At 43.0% G+C, this 16,184-nt stretch overlaps 1 protein-coding gene across 1 annotated transcript in view; it reads right to left on the bottom strand.

The window, feature by feature from the left end:
• The window catches only part of BPNT2 (3'(2'), 5'-bisphosphate nucleotidase 2), a 94,757-nt gene extending 78,818 nt beyond the window's left edge, over window positions 1-15,939 (bottom strand). Inside the window, exon 1 of the mRNA XM_085605583.1 lies at window positions 15,285-15,939. Within this exon, the coding sequence (XP_085461709.1) occupies window positions 15,285-15,668 (384 nt within the window). The 5' untranslated portion in view covers window positions 15,669-15,939. The remainder of the gene's footprint in view (window positions 1-15,284) is intronic.
• Window positions 15,940-16,184: the final 245 nt, after the last annotated feature.

The raw sequence follows: 16,184 nt of genomic DNA, 5'->3' as shown, positions 1-16,184 counted from the left end.
AAAGGTAGACACTTATTATCTTATGGAGCTTGGTCTGGAGAACACGCCTGAAGGCCAACTGTGGAATTCTGCATTTCGCATTTCTATCATGACATTTAAAGAAATGCAAGTGTTTGAATGACCAACTCAGTACGCGACACAAGCAAAGATCTGATTGGGGAAAACGCAATGTATAGTTTTACTCATAGCCATTCCGTGGTTGGTCATAGTTCTCCAAAACTCACTCACCACCCGACTCTCCCTCCCCACAACCACATAAGAATTTGGAAGAACTGAAGTTACATCTCCCCAAGGGTCTGTCTTGCACAAGCCCAAAAACATTTTTAATATTGTTTGGATGGCTAGATCCTATAGCAGGTCAGCAGGGGTATATCAACAAACAAAAATGCCCTTTTTAAGTGTTGGTTTGATAGCTGTCTTAACAGACCCATTCAATCAACATACATAACAAATAGTTTTAATCCTTCCCTTTTAACCATAGGTTTCTTCAGTAGCCTTGTGACACTGTCAATACAGTCAAGACTCGGCCTAGCGCAGTATGTCTCTCTCATCTAATGTTTGTGTGGGTGTACCCTTTCACTTCCTAATACAGTACATTCATTGCAAATTAGGGACTATTTTACATCTCCCTGCCTCTCCATGTGTTAGCTCTTCGTTGCTAACACACGCACATATGCACACTTGACCATGTCAATCTTTCATTGCGTGTGTTAGCAATTAAACACAGACCTATTGGTTTTAAGAAACATTTACATCCATTGTATATATTATTTGTGGCAAAGGTAAGCTACACTGCCATTCTTTTGTCACTGCCTAAATATCATCATGCTATCTGTTTTAGCAAAGGGTTTAGACAGTGCTCATCTTAGACAAGGCCACTGAAATTAAGGAACAGGAGAGAACCAGATTATGTGTCAGGGTTGACTAAATTATGTGGAAAGAAAAGGTAAATTGTAGAACATTTGGTTACAGCCTTACTTATTTTGTCATTGTTAGACCTGGCACCTTGGCGTGGGTCTCCCTTCCATTTTTTGCTGTTGCCTCATGTGTTTTTACTGGTGTTAGATGCTCAGGGCACTGTGCCACTGCTGTCCAGTGCCACAGTGCAAGTGCTCCCTATTGTAAATTGATGTATGAATTTGTGATTCATGATTGGTTGATTTGGTTTACCAGGCAGACCCTAGTACAGTGCACCAGGAGTGCACAGGGCTTGTAAATTCAAATACTGCTGGTGGGCTTGCAGCACTGGTTGTGCCACCCACAGAAGCAGCCTGTAAAAGTGTGTCTAAGGTCTGCCATTGCAGAGCCTGCATGCAGTCTGGTACTGTCATGCTGACTGGGCAAGAGCACCCACTTGCCAGTCCCTAAACCTTCCCTTTTCTTCATATCAGACACCCCTATGATAGGCCCAAGGGCAGGGTGCATTATAAGGATAAGGTAGGACATGCACTGGTGTGTGTGGCATGTTCTAATAGTGAATTACAGCCATTTTCGTTTTTCACTACTGCAAGGCTACCTGTTCTCCATAGGCCAGAATGGGCAGTTTGGTTATTACATCTTATAATCTTAACTGACTTAGGGAACATGGTAGAAATTCGAATTTAGTATGCCTGAACTCAGAATGATAAAATACATTTTTTAGTGAAGTTGGTTTTAACATTCTGTGTTTGAAAATACCACTTTTAGAAAGTAGGTATTTTCTTGCTTAACTGTCCAAGCCTCCCTCTGCTAGGTTGTGTATTGCTTGTCTGGAGTTTGAGTGACAGGGCTGGGGAATTCCAGGAGACAGGGTGAGGTAGCCCAGTGGTGAATAGAGATCTGCATCTAGATGGGAGGGAGGAGTTGCACCTGGGACCTGAATAGGGCTGTGCCTTCCCTCCACAATGCTGGCTCCACCTCCTGTGGTGCATCTGATGTCTCTGCCCTGCATTCTGAAAGGAAAGAAGGAGTCACGTAAACAAAGTGCTCCAGGACTGACCAGAACTGGTTTGGACTAGGCAAAGGCCACTCTGCCCTCAGAGGACAAAGGATTTTGGGGTATAAGTAGTGGGACCCTGATCCCAAGAATTTAGATCACTTTTGGAACAAGAAGAAACCTTTACTGAGGAGCGGAACCTTAAGAAACTGAGGAGAGACTATCCCTAAGCTGAAGTGCTGCTTGGGGGATTGGCCTGCAGTGGTTTGCCTGACTGCCAAAGGAAGGAGAAGAGACTTTGTGTGCTTATTTCAACTTGTAAGGATCTCCAAGGGCTTGAGAGAAGAGCTTGCCTCCTGCTTAAGTCTCAGGGACAACAGACTTCAACCACCAGCTCCCCAAGAGTTCTTTGGAAGTGCCTGCTGCTGTTTTGGGCCTTCTGAGGGTCTGCGTGTCGCAAGGAGCTGGAAGTGCGACTCAAGAGGAAGAAGCGTGTCGCCGTCGCTGCCGTCGCATCTTGGATGTCGCCGCTGTAGCTGTCGTATTGCACCGCATCGAGAGAAGCATCTCGCAACGCCGAAGAAGCATGTCGCCTTCGCAGCTGCTGGGGCATCGCACCGCATCACGAGAAGTGTCTTGCATCGAGGAAGAAGCGTGTTGCCGTCGCTTCTGCCGTCTTGGATGTCGCCGCTGTAGCTGTCGTATTGCACCGCATCAAGAAAAGCGCCTCGCATCCACGGAGAAGCGTGCTGCCTTTGGAGCTGCTGTCGTCGCATTCCCGGAACAAGGGTGTCGCCACTGCAGTTGTCGCATCGAGCGGAAGCGTCTCGCAACGTCGGAGAAGGGTGTCGCCGCCAAAGCCGCTGTCGTCGCATCACTGGACAAGGGTGTCGCCGCTGCAGCTGACACATCAAGCCGAGATCTCTCGCAACATCGGAGAAGCGTGCCGCATCAGGAAGATCTTCATGTCTTTATATCTTTGCATCAAACTTTCATCGCATCAACATCGCTGCAACACTTTTGTTGCCGTGCGTGTCGCATCTAAAGGTACATTGACTTAAAGTGTCGCATTTAAGAACTAAAGAGAACTAAGCTAAATCTACGATCTTAAGTAACCGTATTGTGGATTTTTGTTGTTTATGGTCTTGTGGTAAATCTATATAAAGAATACTTATTTTTGATATAAAACCTGTGTGGTATCCATCTGTAGTGTTGTCGCTTGATTACTGTATGTGTTCACAAATGCTTTACACACTGCCTCTGAGATAAGCCTGTCTGCTCGTGCCAAGCTACCAAGGGGGTGAGCAGGGGTTGTTTTAGGAGTGTACCCTTTACCCTGACTAGAGAAGAGGGTCCCTATTCATCACAAGTACCTACCTGTGCCAACTAGAGACCCCCAATTCTGACAGTAATTTTTAGGTCTCGTCTGAGCGCTAGCGCATGCGCTAGCTCAGGCGAGACCTATAGTAAGCGGGTTTTCTAAGTGCTGCGTGGTGGCCTAGCGCTTGCATTCCCGCGAGCGTGCACGCCCGATCTGCAGCGTCCACTTTTTGCTCGCGCTTGTTTCTTTTAGTTGCTCGGCACCTCGCTGTTTCCGCTGCTCCATTTATCTGGTGCTCACCCTCTGGTGCCATGCGCAGCCGCATCAGCAGTCATGCTTTCAAAGAAAATAAAGTGTGTGCAAGTTTCAAATACATACCAATAAAAAGTGTGCAAGTTTAAAATACATACCACAACTTAGTGCAACTAGAATTTTCTTTTAGTTGCTCTGCTTCGTTGCGGTATGTATTTTAAATGTGCACACTTTTGTATCGGTGTGCATTTAAAATGTGCACACACTTTATTTTCTTTTAAAGCATGACTGCTGATGCGGTCGCTAACCCCACCTACTACAAGCCTTAATTCGAGCTGCGATTGGATTACATAAATTAACAGGGAAGTGCATCAAAAGAAATTAAAAAGTGTGTGCACATTTGAAATACATAACGCTACAAAAGTGTGCGCGTTTTAAATACATGCTAATGCCCCCGGGGCTCCGGAATAACATCCTGTAGCTATCAGGACTGCCACAATATTTGCCCCAGTTTAGGAATGAGTTGCAGACTTGACTCTTCTCGGTTCATGCTAAAGAAATGCCATACATGCACATAGGTGCTAATGTCCCAACTTTGCAATACATCGTGTGCAGGATTATTATGTCTACATCAGTCTGCATCTCTCTGCTCCTTCACTCTGCTTTGAGCGCCCTGCTCTCCATAAAATGTATTAACCTCCACTTGCCCTCAATCTGCTCATGCTGTCAGATGTAGTAGTATCAGTCAGCCTTCTTTAAATGGATTCTATTCCATTCCACGTTGGCCTTCTATGTGCTCTCATGCATAGTTGTATGGATCTTTGCATAGGTAGAAGGCGTGAAAAATAACAGCATAATGGTCTCCATGTACAATTTCCTTGCTAAACGTAAACAGATTAAATACACATTGAAACTTGATAGCAAACCCTCCCTACCCACTCCCTTCTTTTCGGTCTGTGTTCACGCTCAGTCCAACGATGCATCAATATAAGATGCATAATTTGTACAATATTTAGCAGGGACCCACACAGCGTCTTAGCCCAAACTCGTGCAATGGAGGTCTAGACCAATCTACTTTGTGTGTGTGCAAATATGTACATGTTAGTCAGGGGGTGTATCATGGTGGGTAGCTATTGTGTCTTATTTGAACTTCTCCATGTCTGGGCAATAACAGATTTCCCCAGGACCTGCTTGCTCTTGTTTATGAAGTAAAGTGCTCTCCGCTTCGCTCCATGAGGCCACAGGTCATGCCCAGGATTTCCAGGAGGGGGCAGATGGATGTTTCCAGAGTATTGTAATAGTAGATTTTGCCAAACGTAGGGCTAGAGCTAGAATCCTTAGTGCAGGCCTCTCCATGTGGGGGCGAGGAAAATGTTCCGAAACACCCCATTAGGAGAATTAAGCATGGGAAAGTAAGTTGTGTTGGACAATAATTGTAATATTCGAGACCAAATAGGTCAACAAGCATTGGCATAGCCAATAGGTCTCGCTTTTGGGAGCTTATAAGTATTTAATTATGCAGCACAATATCCTTGGTGCAACAACATTAACTGTTGCATGGTTAAACACTTATAAGGTCCCAAAGGCGAGACCTATTGGCTATGCCAATGCTTGTTACACATGCGAACAGTGTTTGGGCAAAAGGTTTCACGTTATTAGTACTAGTTTAACAACCAAATATAGCAATAAGCAACTGAGAAGTGGCCAATTAACCTTTCCAAAGCACAGCAAACCGCATGGTGGCTTGTTTTAGTAACTTTTGATTCATTTAATCAAAATGTCCAAATTATGCAGCAGAGTAAGGATTATGTGGCAAAAGCAGCAAATCCATAATTTTACGAAAAATGCCAAAACATTGCATAATTCCAGTGACCCTGATTTTAAGGCCTTACTCATTAGAAGGCAATGAAGCAAGGACAAAGAAAGGTTAGCTATTGTCAGCGCAATGCTGGTAAAGTTCTCTCGTAGTCACGCCTTTACGGTAGTGCTGGTCAACTAAACCTTTAAAGAAACAACAGAGGCTTACAAGTGTCCTAAACTAATACATAGCCAGCAGTTCGGTTTCACGCCTCCCATCAAGTAGCTGTACTTCAAATGACATTTGCAGCTAGACTGTGTGTTTAACAGACATTTACATACAAATAACTACGAGGATGAACATCCTGATGCAAAATGTGCAATGACTGACAGCTGATCCAACTGTTGTTTGACCTAGACACGTGTCAAGAGCAAGAAATCACCATTTACTTATGCCACTCCTGGAAATTCAACAAACCGTTTAAACAACATTGACCATGGTAGAAGGCACTCCCATACTGTTAATGACTAGGACCAGCATGTTACACTGCTTATGAGATTATTAATTCATAGTTTTTCTCACTAAACGTTAATATATTCAGAGGAGAGACTAAAAAAAAAAAATAATCAGCTCACTGTGACAGTCAGTGTCCCAAATAAGGTGGAGTGGCGGATGGGTGATAGAATATGTGGATGAATGGATAATTGAGTGTATCATCCATATATATACCCATCTTGAATAGGTGAGCATGTGGATGGATAAGCGGTTGGGTGAATAAGTCTATGTATTCACTCACACACTCATCCACTTATCTGTGTAGGTGGCAGGATGAGTGGACAAATATATCGATGAAAGAGTAGTTAAGACGACGGAAGAGTAGTTAAGACGATGGGTGAGTAAATAAACAGCTGCCATCATGTTGGTGCCAGAAAGTTATTTTCCACTTCTGCCACTGCAGTTCACCCACTCATGTGCTCACCTTTTTATTTCATAAAGCATTCGTTCGTAATAAGTGTGTCTAGTCTTCATGCACTTACACCCCAGGTATGAATCTGTGGCAAAAATGCACTCAATAGGAGGACATACAACCTATCCACCAAAGGATGAAGAAGAAGAAATACACGCTTATAAGATAAACATAAATTAACAGTGAATACACACAGAAGATTTTAGAAAGTGAGCAGCTCCAGAGCATTGCCAGGTACTTGTAGGAGTATGTTCTTGGCCTTTCATGAATTATCCACTGAGTCAGTCTATGTCATCTGTTTATGCCAGCTCAGTCGTGGCAAGCATCAGTGGCAATTAAAGCACTCTGCGGGCATACACCCATCATTCTGCAGCAGCTTAGCTTGTGTGATTCAGGATGTTGTCTCACCCATGCCAACATTCATTTTAGGCAGTAGAATCATAATTGTTTTAACCACAAAATTACATCAATATAATTTCTGAGCTTAGTAAAAGACTCCTTTTAAAAGCACTCTGGGCTTTGCTTACTACCGGGTAGTATAGGTTTGCTCATTATTGTGAGAGGTGTTTTTCAAAGTAACACAGTTTTCATCCTCAGGTCGCTTCACTAATTTCTGGGCTGAAAAACGGTCTGTCAGCAGGTAGTCTGGCCGAACTGCATCTGGAGTGTAAATCACAAAGCAGAAAATGGATCTGGGCAAGTGACAACGGGTGACTGGGTAGCTGGCGGATGTGAGACCACCCAGGGCGTCTGTCACCTGGCAAGGCAGGCGAGTTGTGAGGTATGGAATAGCAGTCTTTTGCAACTGCACACTAGATCAATGTTAAAATTCTATTGCTATTTCCCATGAATGTGTTATGCTAGTGACAGACGTAAATACACCATCTAGGATAGGCACTATAAAACGCTTATTACGTAAGCTCAGTGGATCTTTAATAATCACCAGTATATGCTCAAATTGTGCAACATAGGCAATTTTGACCAAACCAAATAGCAGATAATCACACAATCAGAGCATGAATAGCAGAAGAAACATATTACTACATACTCAAGAGAAACGCACCAATCACCAGCGCATGTTCAAACCTTAGGCACTGGAATGAGTAACACCGGAGCATGTCCAGATAATGTCAGTCTGCCTTATGGGCTCGTCCGTTCTTAAATCATCTTTCTGTGATCTTTTTCTATCCCCTTTAAATGCTCATGTGCTCCTGGCAAAACTCCGGGACAAGGTATGTACTGCATCGGTAGTCAAATACAACTTGAGACAATGATGACAATGTTTGCTGTGGTCAGTATCTGCCTCCTGCTCATGCACTCCTGATATTAATGGTTGACAATGAAAGCACTTCATAGACAAGCTCAACAACTGATCCACCAATAAAATGAGGCAGGCGAAGAACAAAACACATGCTTGGAAGAGAAACGGTGATCAAAAAAGACTAGGACACGAGCATCCCCTAAGCATTCTCACATCATTTTTACAAAAGGGCTGTTTCAGTAGACAATAGCACCTAAAAGAGACTGATGTATGTACGGAATGTTTATATGACATAAGGGCTTGAAAACATTTGTTAAATCTAAAATAGTCTCAAGAGCAATGCAAGCACTCACATAGGAGGCCAACGGGAGAAGGTGATAGTGTTTTACTCCTCTAAGGTGGAGTCAAAGGCCACTCCGTGTTTATTTTAAAGAATATGTAACAAACGTTGATTGACCCAACTAAAGCTGTATGTAGCTAGACCTAAACCTGAAGTCAGGATGGAGATATTTCTGTCATTATTCCATAAATAGATGGAACTTTTTGAATATTCAAATAGCATGAGCTTTTTTAGTCAACTACAGAGTTAAAAACCTCCAACACATCGCTGAGGTACTGAAAATGAATACCCGATTTAAAAAAAAAAAAAAAAAAAAACACACATTTTATGAAAGGAGACCGACACTTACTTGGGTGGCTGGGAATTTACCACTACTAGGAGGCTTCTCACAGATTTTCAGGAAGACTTCTGTTTTATGTGTCGAACCAATCAGGTATTAAATCAGAAAAGGCTGTTCCTAGATAAAGAACTCTACCCATCTCGTTTACTATAATATTTCCCAGTATAGGTTTTTCATTCGTGAAATTCGCTCAGAGAGGAAATACAAACGTCTCTCACTAGACTGAGGCCGCGGTTGATTCTAGGAAACTGCATTTCTGCAGCAGGATAGGGTTATGGGTGTTTACTGCTTACAACATGCACTACATTGAGAAAACAAACTTGAGACTACTTTTAACAAAGAGCTGCTATTCATCTTTAATGGCCTCAAGTTCTTACTGCTCAATTTAAAGATAATAATTTGCTCATTGCAAGACAAGGCACGACTTGAGATCTAATAACAGAATTATGACTTGCTGGGTGTGTCAGATTTCACCAACAACCTCACATCTCCAAATGAAACCTCACCATCGGCCACAATAAAAATCTATAAAACTAGGATGCTTTTCTTGCGTGTGCAATAAGGAAATGGCAGGGGCGACCTCAACTTACACTATCATTAACCATTACCTTACACTACCACAACACTAGGTGCCCATGATCACATCCCTGCATCATCTGCTTTCAGAATGTTATGGACGCTAGTATCCATTGCAGTAAAAGGATTGAAGCACCATTTAAGAGTTCCATGTATAACTATTGAGATCGACCAGTGCAAATAATGTGCCTTTAACACCACTAATGAAACGTGTCAAATAATTTCCCATGAGAGGAAAACATTTCTGACACACAGTCATCTGTTTGTTCCCTAGCAGAAAACTGTGAGGTGGAGGGACACTTAGTGGAACTCAGTGCACGCCCGACTGGGTTGTTATATGTGTGGTGTAAAGATTCCTTGTAGTTGCTTGCAGACAACCAGCAGACACCATTCTGCACACTATATCAATTTATAATTAAGATTCCTTTTAACTTCACTTCTGCAGCTTTGGTATCCCACAACAATCGCTGCACAGATGGTGTGTTGTACACGTAAAAATGCCCATCATAAACGTTCGAGTCAGCTAACGAGTACAGCCTTTTATTATCCTGTTAACACCTGTGCAAAACACTGAAACAGAAGAAGTTGAGTGCTAGGATTTGGATATTTCGCTCATAACAAAAATGTCCATGAGAAATTCATCATACAAAAAATCAATGAAACGGTGAACGAACTGCGCAACGCAACACATGCACTATCCTCCTGTGAATACCTTTGCTTAGATATCAAGAGCAACAACAAACCAGTGTGTTCGCTACACACTTTTTACCACCCACCAGGAGATAATCTCACCTTCATAGAGCAACTCATGGATATTATATCTACAAATGCTGGACAACAAAATACTCAAACATTCCTCTGAGACCTCAATTTCCACTGGAATGACCTTAATGACCCAGGGGTCAATAGCCTCAAAGCATCCCTCTCAGACCTTGACCTCACCCAAATCTGTAACAGCCCCACACATGATAAAGGCTCAATACTAGATTTAGTCATTTCCAAGGCGGGTTCCATACAGCTGGAAACGATCCTCTCATGTGATTGGTCTGACCACCACATCATCACATTCCTCGTCAATGAATAAGTAAAAATACTCCCTGTCCAACCGATAAGAACTCAAATATGGAAGAGAAACCTAAAAAATGTTGGTGTAGATTTAGTCACAACCTCCAGCCCAAACATCTTACTCCCCCCTGAAAGCCCAGCAGATGTTCAAGATCTGACCAAACACTACTTCCACTATATAAACCTGGTTCTAGACACAGTCGCTCCCTTACAATTGAAGAGATCCTCCACAAAAGTCTCTGAACCATGGTACGACGGCAGACTCAATGAGGACAGAAGATCCTTTAGATTAATTGAACGACATTGGAGATCATCTCCTTCTTCGGAACACCTAACATACCTAAGAACCATGAACCTAAGAAAATTCCTACTACAGAAAGATCACACGTTCAAAAGCAGTCTTTTTCAGTAATCAACTAGACCAAGCCAAGAACCGCCCCAAAAAACTATTCAAACGAATCAAATCTCAATCAAAGGATACACCCCACCCCACCCAAACTAACCCAAGCTCACTACCCAGCTGTGAAGAACTTGCCTCCTTCTTCACTATGAATACAGAAAACTTAAAGACGGAACTGCTCAAAGACTGAATAACCCACACAAAGTATCATCACTCCCAAGAGCGCTACCTAAATGCTCACCAAAGCTCAACCTCAAAAACAACGCCTCCTGGTCCTCCTTCAACACTTACACCGAAGAAGCTATACTAAAAACACTCATGTCTCTTAATCCCTCCAATTACTTCACAGACCCCCTCCCCTCAAACTACCTGAAGGACTAGATTCTCCTGCTGCTGCCCCTATGGACCAAGATTGTAAATACCTCTCTCCTGCAAGGAATTATCCCAGAAACACTTAAAACTGGACAGGTATCCCCCATCCTAAAGAAACCGACGGTGGACCCTTCGAATTTAAATATTTACCGCCCAATTTCCAAAATTCCCACGCTGGCCAAACTCTTCAAAAAATGTGGTAACGTACAGCTTAACGACCACTTAAACCTGCTTAACCAATGCCAATCTGGCTTTCGGGCAGGGCACAGTACGGAAACAGCCATGACCCACATAATAGACGACACACTAAAAATCCTTGATCAGAACGAAGCCTGTTTGCTAATCTTGCTGGACCCATCCTCGGTTTTTGACACCGTCAAACATGACAACTTGCTAAAGCTCCTGAAATAAAGAATGGGATTATCTGGTACTGATCTAAACTGGTTCAGCTCCTTCCTGCAAAATAGATCCCAAAGGTTCAAGGTTAACCAATCACTGTCTGAGCTCGTCCCTTTCGGAGTACCACAAGGATCTTCCCTCTCGCCTACACTTTTCAACCTATTTATGGAACCGCTTACCTAAATTCTCAGTTCCTCTAATGTCCACTATCAAATGTACGCAGACGATACACAAATATATTTAAAAATCCACTCATTAGAGGACATCAAATCTCTCAACCTAAGGCTACAGAAAACCAAAACCTGGCTGACCGAAAAACCATTTGAAACTAAACACTCTCAAAATCGAATTCCTCCTAATTGCTCCCCCTAACCAATCGATCATCATCCAAGACTGGCTGATACACCTAACAGCCCTCAACTGCCGAGCCCTCAACTGCCAACCCCTCATAATCGACTCAGCGAAATCGTTGGGGGTTACTCTTGACAAAAACCTAAACATGCAGAAACACATCAGCACCTCAACAAAAGGAGCACACTTTCAAATGAACACCTTGAGAAGGACTCAAACCCTTCCTTCCCGCAAATGACTTCAAAGTGACAGTTAAAGCACTTATAATTCCAAGAGTGGAATATGGGAGTGCTTCCCTTTACAGTCTCCCTAGAGCAATGACTGCACCCCTAAAAGCTACAATCAACACAGCAGCTAGACTCATCACTGGCTCAAAAAGAAACTGTCACATCTCCCCTGACCTTAGAGCTCTCAACTGGCTACCATTCGAAGCCAGGACCCACCTAAAAAATGCATGTATGACATACAAGGCCATACATCACAACACTCCAAGTTACCTCGTTCATAAACTGGTACTCTTTTGTGGCAACAGATCCTCTAGGAGCTCCAATAACCTTCTACTGAAACCACGATTCGCCAAGAAGAAAACTTATAACCAGGCTTTCTCGGGTATGGCTCCCAGGATCTGGAATGCACTTCCTTCAGAAACCAGACTTAACCTGTCTTTTATCTCCTTCAAAAAAGAAGTGAAATCTATTCTCTTATCTAAATTCACTTGAACTTTGTATATAACTAATAATACAATTGTATGCTTTCAGTGAACTGTTTGTTACTTGAACTTCTTATATAACTAATATTAGAATTGTATGCTTACACTGAGGTGTTTGTTTCCGATATACGCCTGTCAAGCGCTCTGATACCCACAAGGGTCTTGTTCGCGCTCTATAAAACCTTCAAAATAAATAAATAAATGGACAAGGGAGACGAGGTCTGTCTAGAGATTAAACAGTAGTGCACAAGCTGGCACATGTGTACAGGTCAGACAGACATAGTTGCATCTTCAACATCCATTTGTAGCGATCTAAAACACTATCTCCCTTACTCTACTATGGATTGAGTGCACTCTGCTTTAGGGCTGATGTTTTTTAATCCAGCTACCACAACTCTAGAATTATCTACTAATTGTGTTTTGACAGACTATTGCTCATCCACGGTGCTATTAAGGTGCAGCTAAATTGTTGGGACTTCTTAGCATGTCTTTCTCTTAATCTTAAGCGCTAACATGTTTCTGGCATATGCTGCGCTTTATAAGTCAGATTTCATTGGTCATATATGACACTTTAAAGTCCCCCACTTACTCAATTAAGGCTGATTAGAGATAGTCCGGCTGAGTACTTCTGGCACTACCTTCCTGACCCTTAAGGTCCTGGGTCATGTAGGCAGCAACAAGAGCAGATATTGCACAGGACGCTCAGAGCCCATTTTCCTTTCAGGAGCTTACCCTTACCCCAGACCCTCAGTAACAATTAGAAAACTAGGGAGGAGATAATGGAGGAAAAGGGGACATCACCACACCCTTCCAAACAAAACAACTCACATTATCGGTGTAAGCATTCTAATGCTCAACTTTTTCTGTTATTTTATACACCAATGCACAGTGACAAGTAACTGAGCACAACTCTCATTGTAAATACCACCAAACCACAGCCACATATGTTGTATAACAAACCCACCCATTGCCAAACCAGCACATATTATGAAGTTGCAAGCTACTATATTCGCCTGAAAGGATCTTGAGTACTTCCTCAGAGGTAGAAAGGGAGATATATACATGTATGTATTTAACTACAATGCAAAACAAACCATGTAAATTATTGGGGCAAAGTGTCAATTATTTCATGTATTTTTCTCCTGGCTCAACCAACACCACTTTGTTGCACACACACAAAATATGCACCGAGTATTGTATTATGGTCAGGTCCGCTGGAATTATGCAGCATGGGAGGGCCAAATTATGCACAAGGATTGAGTAAATTATGTTGCAAGAGAAGGAAAATTATGCAGTGTGATGCAGTACATTCTGCTATAGTATTACTTCATTATATTTACACTGTTTGGGCATTTGTACCAGTTTAACACCCCACTATAGCAATAAGCAACAGAAAGGTGACCAGTCAACCTTTGCATAGGGCCTTCCACTGCGCTGTAACACCTGTCGCTGCATTTTTTGTAAGTTTTGAACCACAAGGCACAGAATTGTTTTTTCCAAAAAACATCTGCAGATTATGCAGCAGATGATGGGTTATGTGGCAAATGTATAATTATGCGGGGAAAAAAAAAAAAGACATGGCCACACAATTGCATAATTCCTTTGGCTCTGATTATGGTATTTCTTTACTGCTCATAACACGTATGTGAGGTTCTGAAGAATTCCACGCAAGTAGCATGCTTCATCGTGTGGGTGTGAAGCAATTCAGGAAGGACCTCAAGATCTGGCTTTTCGACTGAAACGCAGATCCACCCCTTCCCCCTCTCAGATTGCTGAGACCCTTACGGGTGTGTGTCGCACTTTATAAGAAATCTAATTGATTGTGTCTGATCAAAATAGTGTCATCTTTGAGCCTATATGGGAAGTTATTCTATGGTGTACATGATGACCACAAAGTTGCAGTTATCTTGTTATAAGACGCAGGGCTTGATGGTGTGATGGATGAGGAAGTGTGAGAGATAGAGCACTATTATGATAAAATGTATAAAGTTGGCAGTTCTGATTAGTTCTACGGCTCCCATTATTGTGTTGGTAGTTTATCATTTGTTCTCAATCTGGTTTCCTACAGTGGCTGTAGAATAATGTCATCCACTCTGGTGTTATGGATCCGCTACATCTGTAAAACCAGAGTAGACTACCATTACGAAATGATTATGGAATTGATTTGCCACTGTTGACTGTTATCATCATGCCTTTGTCATTAAAGGATAGGTGCTTAGAGTATGTAACTATTTGGATTTTGCAGGGTGGACTAGGTTAGAGTTCTCTGTTGAACAGCAGTTTGTGGTAGATCTGTCTAGTTAAGACTCTGTGGTTACTTAAGTGGGGTTGTATCTGTGCTAACCAGTTTCCAGCAAGGTTCCACAGGCCCTTTCAGACATTATACGCTTGCCTGTTGTTGACGAGGAAATTAATTTGTAAGTCATATAACATGATGATATGGATTATTTCGAACAGTTACTGGGGAGGACAGTCATAAGGACAAGGTGGGTATGGAAGGGTATAATTAATGTTTAATTCTGGAGGTTAATTTAGAGCAATAGAGTACATTTTGATAGCAAGTGTTGACCCATGAGAATGTATTTTATCTTATGGAATGCTAAGAGAGCTTGACAAGTAGGGACGACACTATATACCGCAGATATTTTATTTGATACACCATGCCCTCTTAGCATATGGTGCAACTTTGAAGGAGTACTACAACCATGACCAATTCCTTCTATTTAAAGAAGACCAAACCCCAAACCCTAAGACCAACACCAACCAATTCTTTCAACATGCACAGCACGGTGATCTTATAAATACACGACCCCAGTCCTGCTTTGGTACAACTTCTTCGTCTCAACAAAAGAACAATTCACTCTCACAAACGACAAAACATACAGAATTAATTTACGGACACAATGGAAAAGTCAACAAACCATCAACTTTCATAACACAGGGCACGAGCTACAAATACATGGATATGCCGCTTAAACTGCTGATTCTCCAACAAAGGTAATATTGTTAGTCTTAGGTGTTGGCATTGTTGAAATCAATGGAGATTAACAACTGTATTAAGTGAGAGGGTGGTTTGCATGGTGGGCTATAGGAGAAATCTTGTGGTGGGGGAAGTGGCCACCACCAAACAGTAGTTTGGACTCGACAAATGTGCAAGCGCACAATCTCTCTCTCTCACACACGCGGCTACTATCAGTAGCTGCCCCAAAGAGCGATACCTGGAGATCGGGGAAGGTGTTGTGGATAGTGTAGTACATCTGCCGGTTGGACTGCACGTCGCCGTCTGTGATCTTGTCGTCAGCTCCTTCGCGGGTCTTGCCCTTGGTTTTCTCACCCAGGACACCCGCCTCCCGCACTTCTCGCACCTTGTCTCCACCGCGCTTCGCTGCTAGCAGAGACACAGCTAGCAGTTTACGCAGGTCAACATGTTGAGTCTCATCTACAGCCACAGGCGCCTGTCCATCGTCTTCTCCCGCGGGCAGCAGGAGAGCGGACAGGCGGCCACCCAGGAAACCGGCATATAGATGGTAGAGCACGCCCAGAGCTAGCAGTGCTAAAACACCCATGCCCAGCGGCGACAGGCGGATGCCCATGGGGGCCATGGTGGAGTCCAGGAAAACCCGTGGCGGGCCGACGTCACTTTGGAGGGCAAAGAGCTGCCAACAGCCCGGCGCCGTTCACCAGGAAGCTTGGCGGTGACGTTGCGAGAAGCAGTACAAGGGGTAGCGATTTGTCACAAACTAGACTGAGCACGCTGATTGCGTAATAGAAGTAAAATAAACCCGGAACACGTAGTATCTTTTCCCGTAGGCAACTGAAGAATATACCCTCACATAAGATGGCCTCCCCTTGCAGCTCGTTCGTGCCGTCCTCGCTTTTTAGTATTTAAATATTCAGATGCTTTCTCCAAAATAGGCAGCAATGAAGCTCCCGGCGGCCATCTTTTGTTTACATTCTAAAAGCAATGTGCGATAGGCCAGTTACTGACAAATGAGCAGGCGAAAGTTCTACCACGCGCACTTGAGGCAGCCCCTCCCCCCTTTCATCTATTCTCTCTACTGTTGACAAAAGCAAGGCTTTCAAGGATCCGGGCTAGGAAATGAAAACGAAATGCCAAA

The sequence above is a fragment of the Triturus cristatus genome, chromosome 5_1 (genome assembly GCF_964204655.1).
Source record: "Triturus cristatus chromosome 5_1, aTriCri1.1, whole genome shotgun sequence".
NCBI lineage: Eukaryota > Metazoa > Chordata > Amphibia > Caudata > Salamandridae > Triturus > Triturus cristatus.
This window is presented reverse-complemented; position numbering and strand designations above follow the sequence as displayed.